Raw genomic sequence first — 24,399 nt, 5'->3', positions numbered from 1 at the left:
TCCCGATGGAACAATTAAGCAGTGGAACGGAAGTTGGCTTTAAAAGTTGTGGGTCACGTAGCAGCAAAAATGTGGGGCTCCGTGCCCTGGCCTGATGTGATGGGATCGAACAGAAACAATAATATGTGCCAGCGGTTCTCAACCTGTGGTCCACAGAGCCCTGGAGGCCCCCAACACCATCGCGGGGTCTGCGAAGGCTTGGAGAAATTTTGTGATTTAAATCTTGATAAGTCTTGGGGTCTTCTGTGGCCACAAAAGGTACCGAAAGTGGGGGTGGGTTGTGGTGAAGAAGAGGCCGAGAACCAGGTGCGACATACAGATGAGGTTGCGGGAAGAGCACATCTGGAGAAGAGCATTTGGGATCCTGTTGGGAGGGAAGAGGGTGGGCTTCATTTTCTGCCTGGGCCCCTCGGGAGGCAGGGCTGAAGCAAGCGGGAGAAAGTGGGACGGGTCAACATTCACTGAAGGGTGCCTTGAGGCCATCCAGCCTGAACGCACGTGCCCCTCGAGTGGAGTTGAACACGTCCAATGGGAGGTTTGGGCTTCTGGCCTACAGAGGCAACATTATTAGGGGTTTCCTATTCTACAACGTTGGACCTAGAGGACACAGCAGCCTGGTGTGCCTTTGTGGGTCCTCCTCCTCTCTCCTAGCACTGACGATGTTCCCTAGTTGGGTCATGAAACATCTGCAAGAACACCACCCAGCTCAGAGAGCACCAAGGACCCCACAGTCCATCCGTCCGTCCTTCCTCTTCTCCTCCCTTCTAGCACTGATGATGTTCCCTAATTGTGTCATGAAACGTCTCCAAGAAAACCACCAAGCTCAGAGAGCACCAAGGACCCCATAGTTCTCCTCCTCCCTTCTAGCACTGAAGATGTTCCCTAGTTGGGACATGAAACGTCTGCAAGGAAACCCACCAAGCTCAGAGGGCAGCAGGGACGCTGAGCTACAGAGATCCTCTCCTGTCGGTGTGTCTTTGCCTGCCTTAACCAAATCTCTCCCCACTCTTCATTCGCAGCTGGCTAAAAACACCAGATTCCTTTGGAAGATCTCGTGCATGGAATCGTCTCTCCAGATGTTTTGGGTTGCCAAGCCCCAGTTCCTCAGCCACGGGAAGTTACAAGGATAGCTCAGCCTGTCTAGGGAACAGGTCAGAGAGGCTCTTTGACCCTCCATCTGAATTCTGGGAGAAGCCGAGGCTGACCCAGGTCTGTGCGCCCCTCCCCCCTCCCCACAATTCACCAGGTGGAGCTACTCTAAAGCTTTATTCCTCAGGAAGGAGCTGGGCCATCAGTAGCATTCCCGTTTCTTCCGGATCACCTTCGGCTTGATGTTCATGCGCCTCCAGACGGCTGCGGTGCTGCGGTCCAGTTTGGTGACACCGCTGAAATCGAAGGACTTCAGCTGGGGCAAGGTGGACAGGACGTAGCTCCTGGGAAGCGGGGGGCAGGGAGAGGCGGTCAGTCCCGGGCTGGACAGGACCCTCCGCCCTTCCCTCCAAGGCCTGAGCCTGCTCCGCCATTGGGCGCTGCTCGTTTAAGGTGCCTGAGGCAGGGAGGGCCACAGTCCCTTCTCTGGAGGTGGGAAAGGGGCTAACCCAACGGTAGGCAAGCATGGGGGAACTGTGGCCCCTTCATGACTTGCAGACTTCAACTCCCAGAATTCCTGAGCCAGCATGGGGGAACTATGGCCCCTTCATGACTCGTGGACTTCAACTCCCAGAATTCCTGAGCCAGCATGGGGGAACTGTGGCCCCCTCATGACTCGTGGACTTCAACTCCCAGAATTCCTGAGCCAGCATGAGGGAACTGTGGCCCCTTCATGACTCGTGGACTTCAACTCCCAGAATTCCTGAGCCAGCATGGGGGAACTGTGGCCCCTTCATGACTCGTGGACTTCAACTCCCAGAATTCTTGAGCCAGCATGGCTTAGCTTGGAAACTCTCCCTTTCCCCTTAGCGTGGCTGGCTCAGGAATTCTGGGAGTTGAAGTCTATGAGTCATAAAAGAGCCGAGGTTGCCTACCCCTTGCCTAACCCATTATTGTTAGTCCTTGATTTACAACAGTTCATTTAGTGACCACCTGAAGTTACAACGGCACTGAAAAAGTGAGCTGTGACTATTTTTCACACGACCTGCAGCACACACCCCCGGGTCACATGATCAACATTCAGACCCTTGACAACTGCCTCATATTTACTATGGTTGCAATGTCGGAGGGTGTGTGTGTGTGTGTGTCTGTCATGTGATCCCCTTTTGAGACCTCCTGACCAGCAAGGTCAGTGGGGAACCCAGATTCACTTAACAACCATGTATGATCATGATCATGACTGTTTCTCATATGTACATTGAGAGCTTCTGCACTGAAGACAAATTCCTTGTGTGTGTCCAACCACACTTGGCCAATAAAGAATTCTGTTCCATTCCATTCCATTCCAGCTTAGCAACTGCAGTGATTCGCTGAACAACTGTGGCAAGGAAGGTCATAAAATGGGGCAAATTAACAAAAATGTTGGGCTCAACTGGTTGTATGTTGAGGACTACCTGTAGATAATGTCCTAAGAAAAGACTGGACAGCCACTTGTTTGAAATGGTTTTGTGCAGGGGTCTTCAAGCCCGGCCCTTTTATGACCTGTGGACTTCAACTCCCAGAAATCCTCAGCCAGCATGAAGAAACTATGGCCCCTTCATGATTCGTGGACTTCAACTCCCAGAATTCCTGAGCCAGCATGGGGGAACCGTGGCCCCTTCATGACTTGTGGACTTCAACTCCCAGAATTCCTCAGCCAGCATGGGGAAACTATGGCCCCTTCATGATTCGTGGACTTCAACTCCCAGAATTCCTGAGCCAACATGGAGAAACTATGGCCCCTTCACGATTCGTGGACTTCAACTCCCAGAATTCCTGAGCCAGCATGGGGGAACCGTGGCCCCTTCATGACTTCTGGACTTCAACTCCCAGAATTCCTCAGCCAGCATGGCTCAGCTTGGAAACCTTTCCCTTTCCCCTCAGCGTGGCTGGCTCAGGAATTCTGGGAGTTGAAGTCCACCAGTCATAAAAGAGCCCAGGTTGCCTACCCCTGAACTAGGGCATAATTCAGGATCTCTTAAACTATTTAGGGTTAATTTTGCCTGTCTCAAACAGAGGTAGTAGCAGAAATTGTAATTTACACGATGAGTCATCACTGCAATCACAGTGTCTGTGTAGGGCATTGTGTAACCTTCTGTTCTTGCAAGACTTATGAAATTTGAGTGGTTTGTCTCCATGACTTCGGAGAGAAAGGCCCTGCTTTCTACATACCTAATACTGGCAACGATTTGTCCTGATTTACTAGGAACTCACGTGGTGCCACCAATCTAAGGCGGGTTTTTGTCCGGCAGGACCTGCTGCAGAGAATGGAAGTGGTTCAGGAAATCCTCCCAGGAAGGTGGGCCAAAGCAGGGGTCTTCCAACTTGGCCCTTTGATGACTTGTGGACTTCAACTCCCAGAATTCCTCAGCCAGCCTCCATTTTGTTTGGTAGATTTAAGACAGGTCTTCCAACTTGGGCCTTTGATGACTTGTGGACTTCAACTGCCAGAATTCCTCAGCCAGGCACGTGTGCCTGGCTGAGGAATTCTGGGAGTTGAAGTCCACAAGTCATCAAAGGCCCAAGTTGGAAGAGCCCTGGGCCAAAGGATTCCAAGGGAGAACAACATGTAATTTGGTTATTGGGGACGAGTCAATCCAATGCAAAAGGAAACATGCATTTGGCCTTGGAAGACCCCCACGAGAGGGAGTGTTGATCCACTGAGATAGAAAGAGTGGGCGGATTCAAGAATGGAATTTAGGTGTTTTAATGCAAAGTTCATGGGGTCTGGAGAACACCCATTTCAAATCCAGAATAAGGGAATAACAGGGTGGGACCTTTGAGGTCTTCTAGTCCAATCCCCTGTTTGAGCAGGAATACCATTTCAGACAAATGGCTGTCCAGTCTCTTCTTAAAAACATCCAGCGTTGGAGCACCCACAGCTTCTGGAGGCAGGTAGTTCCACTGGTTAATTGTTCTCCCAGTCAGGAAGTTTCTCCTTAGTTCCTGGTTGCTTCTCTCCTTGGTTAGTTTCCATCCGTTGCTTCTTGTCCTGCCTTTGGGCGCTTTGGAGAATAGGTTGACTCCCACTCTTCTTTCGGGCAGCCCCTCAATCATTCAATGAATGAATAAACGAATCATGAATGAATCAATGAATGCATCAATCAATCAATCAGAAAAGAGCTGGAAGGGACCTTGGAGCAGGAGTCCGGCCTAGACCGTTTCAGGCAGCTGGCTGTCCAGTCTTTCTTAAAAGCCTCCAGTGATGGAGCACCCTCAAATATCAGAAGCCTGATATCATGTCACCCCTACTCCTTCTCTTAGTTAGGCTAGTCCAGGGGTAGGAATCCTTGGCTCTTTCATGACTCGTGGACTTCAACTCCCAGAATTCCTGAGCCACCCATGCTGAGGGGAAAAGGAGAGGTTTCCAAGCTGAGCCATGCTGGCTGAGGAATTCTGGGTGTTGAAGTTCTCGAGTCATGAAGGGGCCACAGTTCCCCCATGCTGGCTGAGGAATTCTGGGAGTTGAAGTCCAGATGTCATGATGGGGCCAAAGTTCCCCCATGCTGGCTGAGGAATTCTGGGAGTTGAAGTCCACGAGTGATGAAGGGGCCAAAGTTCCCCCATGCTGGCTCAGGAATTCTGGGAGTTGAAGTAATAATAATAATAATGATAAGTTGGAAGGGACCTTGGAGGTCATCTAGTCCAAGCCCCTGCTCAGGCAGGAAACCTTATACCATTTCAGGCAAATGGCTGTCCAGTCTCTTCTTAAAAACTTCCAGTGTTGGAGCATTCACCACCTCTGGAGGCAGGTTGTTCCCCCATAGTTCCCCCATGCTGACTCAGGAATTCTGGGAGTTGAAATCCACGAATCATGAAGGGGCCATAGTTTCACCATGCTGGCTGTGGATTTCTGGGAGTTGAAGTCCACGAGTGATGAAGGGGCCAAAGTTCCCCCATGCTGGCTCAGGAATTCTGGGAGTTGAAGTAATGATAACAATAACAATAACAATAACAATAAGAAGAAGAAGAAGAAGAAGAAGAAGAAGAAGAAGAAGAAGAAGAAGAAGAAGAAGAAGAAGAAGAAGAAGAAGAAGAAGAAGAAGAAGAAGAAGAAGAAGAAGAAGAAGAAGAAGAAGAAGAAGTTGGAAGGGACCTTGGAGGTCATCTAGTCCAAGCCCCTGCTCAGGCAGGAAACCTTATACCATTTCAGGCAAATGGCTGTCCAGTCTCTTCTTAAAAACTTCCAGTGTTGGAGCATTCACCATTTCTGGAGGCAGGTTGTTCCACCATAGTTCCCCCATGCTGACTCAGGAATTCCACGAGTCATGAAGGGGCAAGGTTGCCTACCGTTGGAGACGTTCCCAGCCCTTGCAACTGCTCTTCAGGGGTTCCAGCCTGGGGCAAAGCTTCCAACCCTCCAGGGGTTACCTGTAGCCCTTTTCCTCCTCAATGGGGTTTCCGTGCAGGGTCAGGCTGCGCAGGTGAGGCAAGACGGCCAGCTTGTCCACTTGAGAGAGCTGCTGGATGCTGTTGCCATGAAGGCTCAGATTGCGGAGGTTGTAGTAGGTGGTCAGCACCTGGGAATAAGTGCGAGAATAATGGGGGAGGGGGTGTTTTTATTTTTATGGCTTGCTTGTTCCTTGGTGGCTCCTCTGAGCACCTGTGAAGGGCTCTGGTGACGCCTTGCCGGCTGATTTCCCAGGCTGGTCCACCTGTCCCTTAAGGGTGGTATTTAGGACGGTCGTAAACCAGTCCTGGCCATCCGGTCCCTCTCTGCCCTCCCCTCCCCCATCTCCTCTGGGGTGGGTTTATGCCGGTGCTTTATGGAAGAACCCAGCCATGTTTAGCTGAACTGAATATTTTATTTGGCCCAGTGTGATTACCACAGTGGTCAAAATTCTGGAAAACTTTTGGGAAAAGCGTACAGTAGAAATGCCAGCTTTGGTTAAGTTTCCACCCATTTTCCTTCTAATTTCTTTATAACTGTAGCCTCGTTGGCTTAATAATGCTATTTTACATCACTTTCTGGGCGACCAGTCAACTCTTGGCACCATGACTTTAATTTTATGACGTTTTACAAGCTCACCAAATGAAAGAAACACCACACTGACAAATGTTCTCCTTTTGGCTTCAAGACATCAATAACCAGATCCTCCTGTGATCTGATTGGCTCATTGCCCAAACAAGATGGCACCCGGTTGGCTCTCTAAACACTCGCGCTCATTGGCTACAGTCGGATGAAGCTACCTGACATCAACCTAAGCAAGTTGTGCGTCCTTTTTCGGGTTACTTGGCTATAACTTTTCATAGAATACAGTACAGATAATTGAACAAACTTTGTTGCATGACGTTCTTGATTAAATTATATTTCCATTGATATATAATTTTATGGTACTACTCCCGGAAAAAAGTGGTGTTCTTAGCCATCAAACTTCAAAAATACACTTTTCCCAAAAGGTTTCCACAATGTTGGCCACTACTGTAGACACACAAGGGATTTTGTCTCCAGTATAGACACTCCCTGTGTGTATGCAAAGCAACAGAACCGTCACCATCATCATCCTAATAAAAGGAAGAAGTAAAGAACATAAGAAGGATAAGCAATCATACGACAGCCCCAATAGATGGGTTAATATAAAAGGTAAAGGTTCCCCCGCACATGCGTGCTAGTCGTTTCCAACTCTAGGGGCCGGTGCTCATCTCCATTTCAAAGCCGAAGAGCCAGCGCTTGTCCGAGGACGTCTCCGTGGCCATGTGGCCGGCATGACTAGACACCAAAGGCGCACGGAACACTGTTACCTTCCCACCGGAGTGGTCCCTATTTTTCTACTTGCATTTTTAACATGCTTTCGAACTGCTAGGTTGGCAGAAGCTGGGACGAGTAACAGGCGCTCACTGTTACGCGGCACTCAGGACTCGACCCGCCAAACTGCCGACCTTCTGATTGACAAGCTCAGCATCCTAACTCATCGTAACATAATAATACATATTTTATACTATACAGCAACTCATAGAGTGACTGTTCAGTTAGAACGGCACTGGAAAATACGACCATTTTTCACAACTACAGCCATCGTAGCCTCCCTATAATCATGTGGTCAGAATGCAGACGCTTAGCAACTGACTCATATTTATGACGGTCGCAGTAGTCCGGGGAGAGGGTATCATGTGATCCCCTTTTGGGACCTTCTGATAAGCAAAGTCAATGGGGGGAAACCAATTTGCCTAACGACCGAGTTACTAATTTGCAGCTGTAGTGCTTCGCTTAATGACCGTGGCAAGGAAAGTCATAAAATGGGGCAAAACTCACGTAACAAAACTCTCACTTAACCGCAGAAACTTTGGGCTTGGTTGTGGTCGTACGTTGAGGACTACCTGTTTTACAAAGTAATATATAGCATAATATATAATATATGTACAATATAGAACAGGGATCTTCAGACTTGGCCCTTTAATAACTTGTGGACTTCAGCTCCCAGAATTTCTCAGCCAGAAGTCCACAAGTCATCAAAGGGCCAAGTTTGAAGACCCCTACTTGTGGACTTCAACTCCCAGAATTCCTCAGCCACCGTGCATGGCTGAGGAATTCTGGGAGCTGAAGTCCACAAGTCATCAAAGGGCGAAGTTGGAAGACCCCTGATATAGAACAACAACAACAAAAAAAGGTAAAGGAGTCTCTGCGGATTTACTCTGTTATTCGTTGCCAACTGTAGGGGGCACTGCTCATCTCCCTTTCCAGGCCATTGAGCCAGGGCTGTCCGAAGATGTTTCCGTGGTCCTGTGGCCAGCATGACCTAATGGAGTGCTGTTGTGTTCCCACAGAAGTGGTACCTATTTATCCACCCGCATCTGCTTGCTGTCGAACTGCTAGGTTAGCGGGAGCTGAGGCAGAAACATGAGCTCGTCCCGTCACCAAGCGCTTGGGTCTCAAACCCGGACTATAGACTTTCCAACCGACGAGCCCAGCGTCTTAACCGCTGAGCCACCGTGGTGCCCCATAATATATATTAAAATATAGTACGTGATCATATAATAATGTTATATGGTTATTTATTACTAGTTAATAATAATTAGCTACTCATAGCAGAATTACTACATTCTGTAACAGCTTTGATCCTTATGCCATCCGTCATGTAAATTTGCAGGATTCTATTTTTTTTTGCCATGTATATATGTAAACATTCCAACTAGACTGTGTGTGATGTTCCCAGTATCAAATGTCTGGGTAGATGCATTATGGTATTTTTTTGAGAGCTGAATGCCACAAAATTTCATTTTAATATATGCTGATTAGTGTACATTTAAAGTGACAAAGTCCTGTTCTATTCTATTCCATTCCATTCCATTCCATTGTATTCTATTGTCTCTGTTCTGTTCTATTCTGTTCCATTCCATTCCATATTTTCTGTTCTGTTCTATTCTGTTCTGTTTGATTCCGTTCCATTCCATTCATCTCCATCTATTCCATTCCATTCCATTCCATTCCATTTCATTCCTTTCCTTTCCTTTCCTTTCCTTTCCTTTCCATTCCATTCCATTCCATTCCATTCCATTCCATTCCATTCTATTCTATTGTCTCTGTTCTGTTCTATTCTGTTCTGTTCCACTCCATATTTTTTGTTCTATCCAACCCAACCCAACCCAACCCACATAGACATCAGTTTAAAAGGGCCGGCCGGTGGCAGCTTCAATACCGGGTCGATGCTGGGCAGGTCATTAAAGGAGAGGTCAATCCAGTAGATGTCCAGGGGATACTCCAGCAGCTTCTCCATGATGTCCGGGAAGTCCGTCAGGTCGCTCAGGGTGTTGTTGTTCAGCCGCACGGCCTGGGTCAGCAGGCGGCCCCCCTCCGAGTGCTGGATAGCCCTGAGGCCTGGACGAGGCTCCTCCGTCAGCAGGTCTGGGGGGGGGAGCAAAGAGGGCAGAGGGAGGTGTCTGCTGTGCCACGAGCAAGTGGGCTCCCTCTAGCAGCTGATGCTGCCTGCACAGGACTCACAGCTCTGGAGCACGTACAGAGTGCACTCCCCACTGTCGGGAAGCTGCTAGGCTAGAAGCTATGCTGGCTGAGGAATTCTGGGCGCTGAAGTCCACAAGTCTTAAAGCGGTCAAGGTTGCAGGCCGCTGCGCTAGACCAAGCTGGCTGTAATGACCCAGAGTCTGAGCCTCAACAACGGCAAGCGGATTTTCTCTAAAAGTGTCTCCTGTCTGCAACATGGCTGGCAGCTTCTAATATCAAATATCAAAACAAAGAAATAAAAACAGCCCCAGGCCGGGGGATTCGTTTGTACCTTGCATGAAGCTGATGCCTCGGAAGGAGAAGTCCAGTGGCGGTGCCTGGAGGGAGGCCTTGGTGTAATTCCAGTGCTCGCAGGCCTTTCCAGCTGTGCTGGCAAAACACAACGCCACACGCCCAGGGAGTCAAACACGGCTCAGGCAGGGAGGTTGCTCTGCTTGCTTCTCCAGGACCCCGGAGTCCGTCCACACGTTCTACTTGGGGGAAGGGGATTCCGGCGAGAGGGAGGGAGGCAGGGTGCAACCCAGAGAATGGCCAAGCTCCGGGGAAGGGGTGGGGCAGGAGGGCCACGACTGGGGCTATTGAAGCGAAAATGTGCATTGCATGAAACTTGCGGCGGCCATCTTGACTTTTCTGACCCCTTGCTGTGGACAGCCCCCTTCCAGCATGACTCTAAACCATAATTCACAAATCACCAGGGAAGCTCAAGCCGAGCCACGGCACAGTGGTGTGTGACACGGCAACGGTCATCCTATGAAGCCATAACCTGCTGCTTCGTCTGGGGTGGGTACGACCCAAGTCTTGTGCAAAGAATGTCTGCCCTGTCGAGCCGACAGCCAGGAGCAGAGCCAGCTGTTGAACACGTCTGCCTGACAGATGGCACCAATTTAGGGAAATGATAAATCACCCAAAGGGTTGGACCAGATCCTGGGCATGCCTCAACAGGTCTGGCCTGGTATGGAGGAGGAGGAGGAGGAGGAGGAGGAGGAGGAGGAGGAGGAGGAGGAGGAGGAGGAAAGGAAGGAAGGGATTAGAGAAGGAAGGAGTGAAGGAACGAAGGAAGAAAGAAGATGAGGTGGGAGGGAGGGAGAAAGGAAGAAGGGAGAAAGGAGGGAAGGAATGAAAGGGAGGGAGAAAGGAGGAAAAAAGAAGGAAGGAAAGGCAGGAGGAGGAGATGGTGGGGTCAACGTTGTTAGAATTCTGAGCTTCAGTCTTGAAGATGCACGTAGTCACCAACCATAATTAGGACTAGAATTTCAGGCGCTAAGACGTTAAGTGAATCATGCTCAATTTCATGACTTTTCTGCTGTGCTCACTAAATGAATCTGGCTTACCCCATTGACTTGGCTTGTTACAAGCCACCTGGGAAGGTCAGAAACGGCCATCACGTGACACCCCCCCCCCGGGATGCTGTTAAGTACAAGCGCCCAAATTTGGATCACATTCTGCGGGGAGGCTGCGACGGTTGTATGTGCGAGGACTGGCTGTAAGCCACTTTTTTCAACACCGTTGTAATGTTGGACATTCCTTAGACGTGTGTGCCTCCCTTCCCCCTCCCTGCCGAGAATGCTGTGTGGAGAGACGAAAGAGATTGAGCCTGTTGCTCAGCCACGCCCACCTTTTTTGCTGGGGAATTCTGGGAGTCGAAGTCCACCCATCTTAAAGTTCGTTGGTTGGGGAATTGGACCTGTCCGACTACTCTGTCCCAGCGTTTTTCAATTTTGGCAACGTTGCATGGACTTCAAGTTCCAGAATTCCCCAGCGAGCCCTGCAGGCTGGGGAATTCTGGGAGTTGAAGTCCACAAGTCATCAAAAGGCCAAGTTTGAAGACTCTTGCTTGTGGACTTCCAACTCCCAGAATTCCTCAGCCAGCATGCCTGGTTGAGGAATTCTGGGAGTTGAAGTCCACAACTCATCAAAAGGCCAAGTTTTGAAGACCCCTGGGTTAGGTATTACTTTTTGGGAAATACTAAATGTTCCCATCTGGGTGATGATCTTAACTGGGGCTTGTGGGCCTTATATTACGAGCATCCTGAAAAATCATGCTAGATCTTATTTTCCAGCTGGGTCTTATTTTGGGGGAAACACGGTAGCCGTATTCTGTAGATCTGAATGCGAATCATGGTATTCTCCAGATGGCCCCCAAACAAACAGCCCTCATCCCACTCCTCTCCTTCCCATCATCTGTTCAGCTTGAACTGGAATATCATTTTGGGAGGTGATTGCTCCCAATTCCTGCCTAGGCTTGATCCTTGCTCTTGCCCCCAAGCTGGCACTGACCCTACTCCAGGAAAGAGACGCCCTCGGGCTATACTTGCAAGGGGCCAGAGGCCCAGGGAGCCTCAGAAGCAGGGTGAGATACAGGAGACACAGAACAGAGATTAAAAATAACTGACGGCGCTTCTTGCAGCTCTGCAAACCTCTGGTGAGCCGGGTGAAGAAATTACCCACCTGGGGAAGGAGAGAGCGGAGCTTGCCTGGAGAAGAAACGAAAAACAGAATTAATACTGAGAGGAGAAAATGTGTGTAGCCCAGGTTTGAACTGTGCGGTCCCTTGCTGATCTTTTGAGCTTGGCTGTTTGTTCCAAGACGTTTCATGGCCCACCTAGGCAACATAAGGGAATGGGGTTTGAAAGAGAGGAGTAGGAGGAGGAGGAGGACAACAACAACAACGACAACAACAGTGGGGTCCTTCGTGCTGAGTTTGGTGGTTTTCTTGCAGATGTTTCGTGACCCAACTAGGTACCCTCATCAGTGTGAGGGAGTGTGAATTTTGATCTCTGTTGATATACAACAGCTTGCCCTGTCATTGTTGGTGGGGTTGTGGTCTTCTGCTTGGATCTTCCTTCATTGGGGTACTGCTTTCTGCTTTGTTATTTGTCTGGTGTCAATCTCTGCTTATCTGGGTATATGCTGTGGATAAACCCCCTGCTCCCTTTTAGCAGTAATAGTGACCCGGATGGGTCATGAAACATCTGCAAGAAAACCTCCAAGCTCAGAGCATCAAGGTCGTCTTCTTCTTCTTCTTCTTCTTCTTCTTCTTCTTCTTCTTCTTCTTCTTCTTCTTCTTCTTCTTCTTCTTCTTCTTCTTCTTCTTCTTCTTCTTCTTCTTCTTCTTCTTCTCCTTCTTCTCCTTCTTCTTCTCCTCCTCCTCCCTCTTCTCCTTCTCCTTCTCCTTCTCCTCCTCCTCCTTCTCCTCCTCCTCCCTTCTAGCTTTGGTGATGTCGCTTAGTTGGGAGGTTAAATGTGTGCAAGAACACAACTTACAGAGTACCAAGGACCCCAGAGAATTAACACCAGGAAGGGCAGGGCATACATTGCAATCCACAACTGGATTCAAACTTCCATCATGCCCCACCAGCAAGCGAGCTCCTATGACTCCTCCTGGCCCTGCTGGCAGGGATTCTGGGCATGGTGGCCTCTGCGCAAGGCTCTCCCCTCCTTCAGCGCTAAGTGCTGACCAAAAGGAGAGAGTAGGGGCCGTTATGGGGAAGAGGGAGTAGATCTATTCTCCTTAGCAGTTAAAGCTAAGGCAAAAGAACCAATGAGTGGAAGCTTTACAATGGGAGATCCGTTCTAAAAACCAGGAGGAATTTTTTTTTGGTTGTGAGAGCTATTGAGCTGCGGAACAGCCCGACTCACGAAGTTACGATTTTTAAGAAGAAATTGGATAACCATTTGTCTGAAAGGTGAGCATGGGGTTGGACTAGATGACCTCCAAGGTCCCTTCCAACTCTCTGCTATTCGGTAAACGGCTGGTTGACTGGAGGGGGAGTTCCAAGAGATTTGGGCCGAGTTCAATTAACTTCGGGGATTTTGTGAGTCGCGGCAAGTGGGGCAGCTGATTTAAAGCTCTGAATTCGCCACCATTAGGAGAAGGATGCAGATTTGCCGCCAGTCCCTGGCACGACTTGCCACCCTGCATTCGGGGCGCCCCTTTCGCAGCCGGGAGGGGTCTTCGGAGGGCTCCCCCCTCGCCCCCCCGCAGGACCCACGCGCAAGAGGATGTCGGAGCCCAAGCCTGGTTGGGGGGGGGAATTCTCTCTGGGGGATTCACCAGCCAGCTGTGGAGGCTGGTAGTCGTGGTCCAGCGCTTCCAGCGTTTGGAAGCCCAGGCTGCGCTGCTCTGCCCCCTGTGCCCGGATCGCGCGCAACCCCCCCCCTGGATCGGGCGCAGGGGGTGGCCACAAGCCCACTCCCGCTCTTGGTCTGGCGGGGGATCGGGGCCCCCGGCGCAGGCGGGGAAGCGTGCAAAACAGGAGCCACCTTGCACGGGTGCAACTCCTGGGCTGCTTCGGGATCCGGGGGCGCGGGGGAGGGGGCTCCGCGCAGAGCGGCGCGCCCCTCTTCAAATCCGCACCGCCGGCGGTCCCGGCGCCCTTCTCCCTCGGCCGCGGCTGGGGATGATGGAAGCAGGAGTGCAATCTGCAGCGGGTCTTTCCTCCACCTTGCCAGCCTGCCCCTGCACCCCCCCACCCCGCTTCCCCCCCCCCGCCGCCTTGCTGGGCGCCCCCGAGCCGCGCGCGCCGACCCACCATCCTCGCCCGGATTGGAACGCGGGGGCGGGGCGTCGCCCGGGCAACAGCAATACAGCCGCGTTCGGAAGCGGGGAAAAAAAAAAAACCCAGCTCGCCGCGCGAGGGCCGCCGGGAAGTGTAGTCCCTCCTCTCGGCCAGAGCGGGAGGGGAGCGCCCGGGCGCGCGGGGCCTGCCGGGAGGCGTAGTTCCGGGCCCGCGCTCGCCGTCGCCGCTGCCTCCGCTCCGGCCGCGGCCCGAGCAGAGGCCCAGCTCGACCTCGGGAGGCCCCGCCCGGACCCCGCGCCGCGTCCCCGCCACGCCCGGGAGCCCGCGGGTGGGCAGCCGCCCCCTCGGCGCCCCTCCGAGCCGCCGATCTTGCGCTCTCTCACGACGGCCCTGCCAGGTGGGACGGCGGAGCAGGTAGCCCTCTGCTTTGGGGGGGGGTGTCCCGGAGGATGGGGCTCTATGTGTGTGTGTGTGGGGGGGTATTGTGTACGTGTGTACGTAGTCTCCGTGTCCATCCCGTGTTCGGGTTAAGCGTGTCGTGCGAACGCGGCTGTGCAAGATGCGGGCTTGCCAACCCCCCCTCCCCCAATAACCCGGGCTGGGGAGGAGGCGAAAGGAAACAGAGGTCCGGGGTGGGGGAGAGGCGGCGGGGGGGTGTCCCCCTTCCCGTACCCCCCTCGGAAGAAAAGGGGGCAGTAGGGTGGGTGGGGGGGTCTCTAATCCTCCCCCACCCCCCCAACGATGCTTCCTATGGGGGGGCTTCTTGATTTTGGGGGGCTGCTCAAGGGCACGGGGGGGGGGAGGAGACAGGAGACCTGTTTTGCGGATCCTTCATTTCTCCTTTGGGGGAAATTCTGCTTTGGGGGGCAAAACCCCCCAATTTCTGCCCTTTGGGATCCGACACACACACACACACACCCGCCATCCCCTGTGGCTGCCTCTTTCACCCCTGCCTTTAACAGGAGACACCCCAGCTGTGACCCTTTTCTCCTGTGTGTGTGTGTGTGTGTGTGTGTGTGTTGCTTTTCGGCGCCAGGTTGGGTCTCCAGTTGTGACTGTGTGGTTGTGTTGACAGGCCCACTAAGTGGAAAACGTATTTATTTATTCATTTATCTGTCCATTAATTCGATAGCCGCCCACCTCCCTCAGGACTCTGGGTGGCTGAACGGTTTCAAGACCGTGAAAAAGATAAAAAAAAGTATTTTAAAAACAATAAGAGCATCCCAGATAAATGCACCCCACCGCGGTTGCTGGCTTTATTCCCCGTTGCTTAGGGATCCGGAATCCAAGTCTTTCTGGTGGAGATTTCCAGGCTGATGAGTTGTGTGCTGTGGCTCCCAGGGTGTCTTTCGGTGTACCTCGTACCCAATAAAAAGACAGAAAAAGGGAAACTATAAGGAGTATAATAATGACATCCTGCTGCCTTCCTTGCCACTTTTAAGTCAATTTGAATAATATTTATTATTTTAATAGTTGATGTTTTATCTTATTGCTTTTAGTTAGTTATAAGTTGCTTAATGCCAATTCGTAGCAAGATGGGCAGCATGTAAATTTTAAAAATACTGATACAAGGTCAGGATTGAACTGTGGGGTCCTTGGCTCTCTCTGAGCTGGGTTATTTTCTTGCAGACATTTGATGACCCAACTAGGTAACATCATCAGTGTTAGGAGCAAATAGGGTAAGTAGAAAGCAAACTCCATTCCCTTCTGCCACTGATGATGTTACTTACTTGGGCCTTGAAATGTCTGCAAGGAGACAACCAGGCTAGAGAAGACCATGGACCCCATTGTTGTCTTCCTCCTCCTCCCTCCACCCCCAACCCTACTTCCTTCTATTACTAATGATGATCTCTAGTTTGGTTATGAAATGTCTGCAAGAAAACAGCCCAGCTCAGAGAGCACCAAGGACCCCCCACATTTAATAAATAACAGCCATTCCAATCCCAAATACCAAATGGCCTGTTACCCCTTTGTTGGGATTCCCCCCCACCCTTGATAATTACACTTCTCAATCCCTGGGGCTGCCAGGGGGTTGAGCAAAATCAAAGTGGAAGGCCAGCTGGAAGCGCCAAACAGTCCGGGGATGGGCATGCCTCGATAGGCCCATCGAACGCCACCCCCCCTACACACCCCCGCCAGCCACACTGGTTGCCGCTTTGTTTGGGGGCTGGTTTTTAATGCTGGAAGCCGCCCAGAGCCTTTCCTTACGAGGTAGGTGGCAAATAAATCCAGAAAAAAATTAAGTAAATATAAAAAATAAAAACAATATATATAAAATATAATAAATAAAAATATAAATAAATATAAAATATAATAAAAGAATATAAAATAAATGCAGTATAAAAGAAATATAAAATAAAATATAAAATTCCAAAGTGCCGGTTGTCATCTATAATTGTTTATATAACAATCGTTTAGCAACAAAAAAAAATTGTTCCCAATTGTGGCCATAAATTGCGGGCGATCTGTATTGTGGGTGGGTGCTCTTTCACTGGCCTCTCCTCCAGCTGGCTTTCTTGGTTGTCCCCCCCCACCCCCCATTAGCGAGATAAGTTGAAGTTGCTCATTGCTGCCTTGACCTCATTGAGAGCCAGACATGCTGCACCCTCCCCCCCTTTTACCTGCGGGGGGGTGGGGGGAAGAGCTGGCAGCTGAAATTCCAGCCGGGCAAACTCCAGCCTCAGACCTGTCGCTGCAAGCCGCCGGTCCCTGTGATTGGCGGCATGGGCCGCATTGCTTTCAAGTCAGGAATTGTGACTTTTCTGCAGCTTTCCCCCGCTGCTTGCCTTAATTTGCTTCCCTGGGAGACCTAGAAGAATAATAGCAACTTTATTGTCCCTTCGAATGTACACTAATTGGCATACATTAAAGTGAAATTTCCTTGCGTTCAGCTCTCCAAGGGTCACCATCTCTGATAGACACTACATAAATAGGAAAGAAAAGAAGGAAAAAAGATAGATAGATAGATAGATAGATAGATAGATAGATAGATAGATAGATAGATAGATAGATAGATATGCATATACCCACATACCTATCTGAACTGGGTCTTTGGAGCTGCTTTAGGATCTCCCTTCCCTCTTGAAACCTCAGTCCAGGCCGCCCGCTTTGCGGAAAGAAATATTTGGAAAGAAATATTTGGCTCGGTCCCTCGTCCTGGGCAAGGATAAACACGGGCCTGGAACACGGCTGTTTCTCTTCCTCCAACACGCTCTCTGCCCTGGAAGGCGTAGGCCAGCCTTTTTGCTTCTTCATTTTTTCCTAGAAAGTTTTGTGCTAAGGATGTTGTTCTGTAAACGGGGATTGCTCTGAGTGGAGAACAGCCTTTGATCTGCTAAATGTCTACAGAGATTCTCAGCTGTCCAGGCCTTGGTTGTCCCAAAGCTTTTGTTGTTTTTTTCCAAAAGGCAACTGGACTTTGTTTTCCCTTGAAGATGCTTCACTTCTCATCCTGGAAGCTTCTTCAGCTCTGACTGAATGGCGTGTGAGTGTGAGTGATGTCCTTCAGTCAGAACTGAAGAAGCTTCTTAGATGAGAAGGGAAACATCCTCAAGGAAAAACAAAGTCCAAAGTTGCCTTTTTTTGTGGGGGGGGGAGGGGACATTTGTTCTGCTACCGTATTTCTCCTTGAAAAAGCGCTCTGGCTTTTTGTGAACAGCGAGTAGGACTCGGTAGTAGGTGACCAGTGTGAAAAGCAAACTCCGCACGGGTGGCCAAAATAAAAATTTAAGAAAAATATCTAGTAGCGCCTTTTGCACCTTTTATTAAAAGGCATAAGCTTTTACCAGGCTCCTTCTGTTATTGATAGACTGTAATGTTTCACATTTTCTCATTTGTAAAGTGTGAAATGTGTTGTTTTGTGAAACTGATTCTATTTTGGTCTCCTTGGAAAAAAACCTAGTGTGGCAAATCTCCCTGGGTTGTTATATTTTTATTTCTCAGGGATCCTTGGTGCCCTCTGAGCTTACTTGTTTCCTTTCAGACGTTTCATGACCCAACTAGGGAACATCGTCAGTGCTAGAAGGAAATGGGGATTGCTCTTTTCCTATATACGATTGGCCCTACAGAGCAAGTCCCCCTCCCTCCAGGCACTGATGGTGTTCCCTAGTTGGGTCATGAAAGGTCTGCTAGAAAACAGCCAAGCTCAGAGAGCACCCAGGACCCCACAGTCGTCCTCCTCCTCCTCCTCACACCCCTCCCTTCTAACACTGATGATGTTCCCTAGTTGGGTCATGAAATGTCTGCAAGAAAACCACCCAGCTCAAAGAGCACCAAGGACCCCACAGTCCGTCCTTCCGTCCGTCCGTCCTTCCTTCTGTCCTTCCTTCCTGCACTGATGATGTTCCCTAGTTGGGTTATGAAACATCTGCAAGAAAACAACCAAGCTCAGAGAGCACCAAGGATCCCTCATTTCCACCCTGCGCTGCAAATATTCTGTTCTGTTAGCTTTAGCTGTGCATTCTTGTACACAAGTTAGTTGCTCTGTCATAGGGAACCACAGCCTCACACAAGGCTCACCTGAGGTGTGCGTGTGCATCTGTGGCTGTGCTGGTGGCCTTGTGTTGCCTTAATGGATGGGCTGGGCCCCATCATTAGTCAGGCTGGTGGTTAGACTCCTGGAAAAAAATGTTTCAGAAGTCCTGCCTGGTTAGTTTGCTGCAGGGGTGGGCAACAATGGCCTCTTTGCAACCTGTGGACTTCAACTCCCAGAATCCCTGGCTGGCTCAGGCATTCTGGGAGTTGAAGTCATGAAGGGGCCATAGTTCCCCCATGCTGGCTCAGGAATTTCCACAAGTCATGAAGGGGCCAAGTTTCCCCCATGCTGGCTGAGGAATTCTGGGAGTTGAAGTCCACGAGTCATGAAGGGGCCAAAGTTTTCCCCCATGCTGGCTCAGGCATTCTGGGAGTTGAAGTCCACGAGTCATAAAAGAGCCAAGGTTGCCTAGCCCTGCAGTAGCTGGATCCAACAGGAAGGAACTTTTGGCTGGCGTGCAACATCGAAGGAAGCCATAATAATATATAACTAAATCAATATCCATGCCGAATTAAAAATTAACCACAGAAGCCAAGCATACATAAAAATGGAGTCGCGCTGAGTGGGATTAGAAACAAATCGGAATAGAACGGTTTGTCCTTGGCTAAAAGGAGAAGCAGCCAAAAGTGCAAACAACGGTGAGCTAGGCCGAATTTACGTGAGGAGGGTCTTGGGTGGGCGATGTACGCAAAATGAAAAACCGATAAAGCAGAAAGTGGAATTCCAGCCCAAGGTCGGGACACTGAGGGCTTCGGAGTTTCTCTCCGTTCTTAATTTGCATCCCTGTATAAGTTGTCCTCAACTTACGACCACAGCTGAGCCCAAAATTTGCATTGGCAGGCAAGACAGCAGTTAAGTGAGTTTTGCTCCATTTTATGACCTTTCTCACCACAGTGGTTAAGCGAATCACGCAATAGTTAAGTAACACGCTTATTAAGTGAGTCTGGCTTCCCCATTGACTTTGCTTGTCAGAATGGTTGCAAAAGGGGATCACGTGACCGTCATAAATACAAGCCAGTTGTCAGGCGCCCGAATTTTGTTCCTGGGACCGTAGGGACGTTGCAACAGTCATAAGTGTGAAAATTGGTCATAAGTTGCAACAAACAAATGGTTGTAAGTCGAGGACAACCTGTAGTTAGCATTCCTTGAGTTATGTCCATTATTGATGACCATTATTTAGTGACCGAAGTAACAACGGCACTAAAAAAAGCGACTTGTGAACATTTTTCACTGTTAACGACCTGTGGCCCCGATGGGAATTCACACGCTTGGCAACCGACTCGTATTTACGATGGTTGCTGCATCCCCGCGTCATGTGATCCCCTTTTACGTCCTCTGGCAAGAAAAGTCCGTAGGGGGGGGGAGCTGGATTTGATCAGCAACCGCCCCACTCGCTTAATGACTGCAGCGCTTTGCTTAACAACCGTGTCAAGGAAGGTTGTAAAATTGGGCGTGACTCACTTAAGGAGTGCCTTGCTGCGTTGCGGGAAGTCTTGGTGTTGGCTGGGGGATTCTGGGAGTTGAAGTCTAGAGCAGAGATCCCCAACCTTGGCCACTTTAGGATTCGTGAACTTCAACTCCCAGAATTCTGGCTGAGGAATTCTGGGAGTTGTAGTCCACAAGTCGTAAAGTGGCCAAGGTTGGAAACTCCTGGTTTAGAGAGATCAGAAAGGGCCCAGGCTGGGCAAAAAAAAAAAACCCCGCCACCTGGGGGGGGTGTCTTCAGAGTGGAGCAGGGGAATTCTGGGAGTTGTAGTCCAGAAGTCTTAAAGTGGCCAAGGTTGGAAACTCCTGGTTTAGAGAGCTCAGAAAGGGCCCAGCCTGGGCAACCCGCCACCTTGGGGGGGGTGTCTTCAGAGCGGAGCAGGGGAATTCTGGGAGTTGGAGTCCAGCGGCCTTAAAGAGGGACAGCCTTCCCGGCCCTCGCCAGCGGGCGGCGGCCGCTTCGTGGCCGCGCTTCCCCTGCGGGCTGCTCGGCGGGGCGGCGGGGCGAGGCCGGCGGCGGCGGCGGCGGCGTCTGCGGGGCGCCTCGCAAGGCCCGTCCGCCGCTGACGTCCGCCTGGCTGCCGGCCCGGCCGGGGAGGCGGAGCGCGGCGCGGCGCCTCCCGCTCCGGGCCAGCCCCGCCGCCCGCCCAGCCGAGCCCGGAGCAGCCTTCCCGCCGCCGCCGCCGCCCGCCTCAGGCCCCGGAGCCCGCCCAGCTGCCCGGTAAGGCCCCAGCCAGATCCTCCCGCCGGGCCTGCCCGCTCGCCCAGCTAGGCCCGGCTTTGTTCCGGCGGGCGCCCCGGCAACCCCCCCCCGCCAGGCCCGGGAGCTCGCAGGGAAACCCCCCTCCCCCGGCCCTGCGCCCCCTGCCCGGGCTTTGCACCCGCCGTTTGCAAGCGCCCGCCCGCCCCAGGCCGGCCTGGCTTCGGCGGGTGGGCTTCGGGCACGGCGAGGGTCCGTCGCCCGGCCGGCCAGATGCTCAGGCCGGGCTTGGCCTTGTGACGGTGCCCGTGGAGGGCTCGGCGGGGGACCCGAGAGAGGCAGACGGGGAGGTTGGATTGGGTGGCGGACACCGCGGCTGGGTGGAAGCTGCTGCTGCTGCTGTTGTTAATTGTCATCATCATCATTTCTGAGAAGAGGCCGGACAGCCAAATTGAGTATAGGGTCTCCGGCTGGAGCAGGGAGTGGACTAGAAGACCTCCAAGGTCCCTTCCGGCTCTGTTCTAATTGACTGATTGCAGGATTGGAGTTTGGCTAGTCTAGAGAAAAGAAGGACGGGGGTGGGGGGGTGGGGGAGGATGTGATAGCAGCCTTCCAATATTTGAGGGGCTGCGAAGAAGAAGAAGAAGAAGAAGAAGAAGAAGAAGAAGAAGAAGAAGAAGAAGAAGGTGGGGTCCTTGGTGCTTGGTGACTTTCTTGCAAGACGTTTCATGACCCAACTAGGGAACATCTTCAGTGCTAGACGGGAGAGAGATGCTGTGCAGAGGAGGAGGAGGAGGAAGAAAAAGAAGAAGAAAGAAAAAAAGAAGGAGGAGGAGGAGGAGGGGGGGGGATCAAGCGGTTCTCCGAAGCGCCTGCAGGCAGGGCAAGAAGCAATAAAAGAGGATAAAATACAGGAATAACCGTTGCAGGAATGAGGTCTGTCCAGCTTAATGAAGAGAAGGAGCAGGGGTGACACGATAGGCCTGTCTTCCAGTGTTCGAGGGGCTGCCCCAAAGAGGAGGGGGCCCACCTCTTCTCCAAAGCCCCTGAAGGGAGGACAAGAAGCAAGGGATGGAGAGAAGCAACCTGGAACGAAGGAGGAATTTCCTGTTAGGACAATTAGCCAGAGGAAGGGCTTCCCTCCAGAAGTTGTGGGTGCTCCAACACTGGAAGATTTTTAAGAAGAGACTGGACAGCCCTTTGTCTGAAATGGTATAGGGTTTCCTGCCTGAGAAGAGGGTTGGACTAGATGACCTCCAAGGTCCCTTCCCTATTCTGATGGGATTGGATTGATTAGTACATGCCGCCCCATAGTGCTTTACAACCCTCCCTGGGTGGTTTGCAATGTAGAAGCGTTATTTGCACGTTGCCCCCAACAATCTGGATCTGCATTTGATCAACTTCAGAAGGATGGAAGACAGTCAACCTAATTCAGAATCGGGGCTGTGGGCAGACTTCACTTTCTTTTTTCCCTTTGAAAAAAGCTTTTCCTTTTGGAAAAAGCATCTTTGGGAGAAGCTTGACCTAGATGATTGATGATCTCCGTAGACATCTGCCCGTTTGTTTATTCCCTGCCTTTGTTTGTTGTTGTTTTTTTACATCTCCAGTGTGCCTTCCTCCTTTGGTTTTGCCCACAACAACAACCCTGTGAGGTGAGTTGGGCTGAGAAGAGGAACTGGCCCAAAGTCATCCAGCTGGCTTTTGTGCCTAAGCCAGGACTAGAACTCACCATCTCCTGGTCATTGGCCAAAAGTCACCCAGTTGGCTTTCATGCTTAAGGCAGGACTAGAACTCACGGTCTCTTGCTTTCTAGCCTTGTGCCTTAACCACTGAACCAGGGGGCTTCAAAGTAGGCCCTTTGATGACTTGTGGACTTCAACTCCCAGAATTCCTCAGCCAGCCTCCATTTTGTTTGGTAGATTTAAGACGGATCTTCCAACTTGGGCCTTTGATGACTTATGGACTTCAACTCCCAGAATTCCTCAGCCAGCCTCCATTTTGTTTGGTAGATTTAAGACGGATCTTCCAACTTGGGCCTTTGATGACTTGTGAACTTCAACTCCCAGAATTCCTCAGCCGAGGAATTCTGGGAGTTGAAGTCCACAAGTCATCAAAGGGCCAAGTTGGAAGACCCCTGGTTTAAGGCTGGGTGCTTCAGATTCAAAAACAGTTCGTATTTGAAACTTTTTGCCTGTTTGTCTTTTCACACTTGGGCACTTTGCTAGGCTTGTGAATTTTGCCTCAAATCTGCAGAAACCAGCATATTATTGTTGGGTGTGCTCTCAACCATCACAGACATTGCTGGATAGACTGATAACTAGACCTTCCATTTGACTTTCCCACAGCAACTGCGCTTATTCTTCAAGCGATGACTTGAATATATATTTTTTTTTAAAAAAAAGAAAATTCCTTCAGTGCCGCAGGGCTCAGTAAGGCAAGTCACCCTTTATACTTAAAATTCCAAGCTTCAATATTTAGATTATATGTAGTTCATATAATTACAGTGGGAATAGCTGTCAAAGCGAAGTCAATGACTGGAGATTGCAGGGTGCGTTCCCGTAGTCCTTTGGCTGGATTTATTGCGGGTCAAGGCCCTGTCTGAGTGTCAGGGTGTGAAAATCCTACATGTTGTCCTCGACTTACATCAGTTCATTTAGTGACCTTTGGAAGTTATAACGTCCCTGAAAATAGTGACTTGGGTCTGTTTTTCAGACTTACGACCGTCGCAGCACCCCCGGGGTTGCGTGATCAAAATTCAGAGGCTTGGCAACTGGCATGTACCTATGACGGTTGCAGTGTCCTTGGGTCATGTGGTCGCCTTTTGCAACCTGACAGTGGGGGAGTCACTTAAGAAGCCTGTTACTAACTTAGCAACGGCAGAGATCTCACTGTGGCAGGAATGGTCATAAAACGGGACAAAACTCAACCCAGAAACGTTGGGTTCAGTTGTGGTCGTAAGTCAGGCGCTACCTGTGTACTCTCGATCGCAGGTACGAGGGGTTGCAGTTTACAAGCAAGAGTCTTCAAACTTCGGCTTTTTATGTCTTGTGGACTCCAACTCCCAGAATTCCTCAACCAGGCATGCTGGCTGAGGAATTCTGGGAGTTGAAGTCCACAAGCAAGAGTCTTGAAACTTGGCCTTTTTATGACTTGTGGACTTCAACTCCCAGAATTCCTCAGCCAGGCATGCTGGCTGAGGGCCAAGTTTGAAGACCCCTGCCATAAACCCTCAGCGCTCCGGAAAGCCACGTGAAGCCTTCAGGGGCCTTCCCATGCAGCTGTTCTTGACTGACAGGTGTTTGGCCTTGTTGACGTTGCTCCAACGGGCAGAATTGGCCAGCCGTGGCCATCTGGTCGTCTCCTCCTGGGGCTGCACCAGGTGCAGAAAAGGGGAACCCACATAGACCTCGACTTACGGCCACAGTGGACACCGGGTTTTCTGCCGTCCAGCAAGACAGTCGTTAACTGAGTCGTGCATAGTTTTACAACTATTTGGGACAGAGTCGCTAAGTGAATCACTTAACAGTTGTTAAATGAATCAAGCAGCAGTTAAGTGAATCCACCTCCCCCCCCATTGATTTGGCTTGTCAGAGGCCAGCTGGGAAAGTCCCAAATGGCCACTACATGACCCCAGGACGCAGCAACCGTCATAAAAACGAGCTCGTTGCCAAGCGCCTGAATTTTGATCCTCTCACTGTAAAGATGTTGCTACGGTCATAAGTTTGAGAACTGGTCCTTGTAACTTCAGCCACTAAAACAAATGTTTATAAGTCGAGGACTGCCTGTAATAAAATTCCTGGATCCCCCCCTCAACCCAATAACAGACTAATCTAAGCGACCTGATGGAAACTAACCAAAGAGAGAAGCAACCTAGAACTTAGAACAATTAACCAGTGGAACAACCTGCCTCCAGAAGCTGCGACTGCTCGAACACTGGGGTTTTTTAAGAAGAGACTGGACAGCCATTTGTCTGAAATGGTCTAGGGTTTCCTGCCTGAGCAGGGGTTGGGCAAGATGACCTCCAAGGTCCCTTCCAACTTTTATTGTTATTGTTGTTATCTTTTATTCATTA

The 24,399-nt window shown here is 50.6% G+C and overlaps 2 protein-coding genes and 1 long non-coding RNA gene across 7 annotated transcripts in view; 2 read left to right on the top strand and 1 right to left on the bottom strand.

Annotated features, from left to right (window-relative positions):
- Window positions 1–427: 427 nt before the first annotated feature.
- On the top strand, window positions 428–8,639 carry LOC308667758. Its single transcript, XR_014026371.1, has 3 exons — window positions 428–1,209; window positions 6,207–6,333; window positions 7,785–8,639. It is a non-coding gene; the product is annotated as an uncharacterized lncRNA (long non-coding RNA).
- LRRC51 (leucine rich repeat containing 51) lies at window positions 1,254–13,654 on the bottom strand. Its single transcript, XM_081327219.1, has 6 exons — window positions 13,621–13,654; window positions 11,537–11,562; window positions 9,360–9,457; window positions 8,766–8,971; window positions 5,500–5,648; window positions 1,254–1,433 (listed from the first exon to the last, which is right to left on the bottom strand). The coding sequence occupies exons 1-6, from the start codon at window positions 13,621–13,623 to the stop codon at window positions 1,292–1,294; spliced, it is 624 nt and encodes a 207-aa protein (XP_081183345.1). The 5' UTR covers window positions 13,624–13,654; the 3' UTR covers window positions 1,254–1,291.
- A 168-nt stretch (window positions 13,655–13,822) lies between these two features.
- Window positions 13,823–24,399, top strand: part of NUMA1 (nuclear mitotic apparatus protein 1) — a 60,118-nt gene continuing 49,541 nt past the window's right edge. For 2 of the 5 annotated variants that reach the window (XM_081327785.1, XM_081327786.1), the window contains exon 1: window positions 13,824–14,022. The gene's annotated coding sequence lies outside the window, so the exon portion shown is untranslated. Of the gene's footprint in view, window positions 14,023–20,259; window positions 20,349–24,399 lie in introns of those variants that run through there. The other 3 variants (XM_081327783.1, XM_081327787.1, XM_081327784.1) reach the window with 3 other exon arrangements.

This window comes from Vipera berus, assembly GCF_964194415.1.
Source record: "Vipera berus genome assembly, chromosome: 4".
Lineage (NCBI taxonomy): Eukaryota > Metazoa > Chordata > Lepidosauria > Squamata > Viperidae > Vipera > Vipera berus.
This window is presented reverse-complemented; position numbering and strand designations above follow the sequence as displayed.

Coding starts and splice junctions, on each gene's coding strand:
- LRRC51 (XM_081327219.1), bottom strand. Junction 8,972..9,359: donor AGGCATCAGCTTCATGCAAG/GTACAAACGAAT, acceptor TCCCCCCCCCAG/ACCTGCTGACGGAGGAGCCT. Junction 5,649..8,765: donor ACCTGCCCAGCATCGACCCG/GTATTGAAGCTG, acceptor ACTTATTCCCAG/GTGCTGACCACCTACTACAA.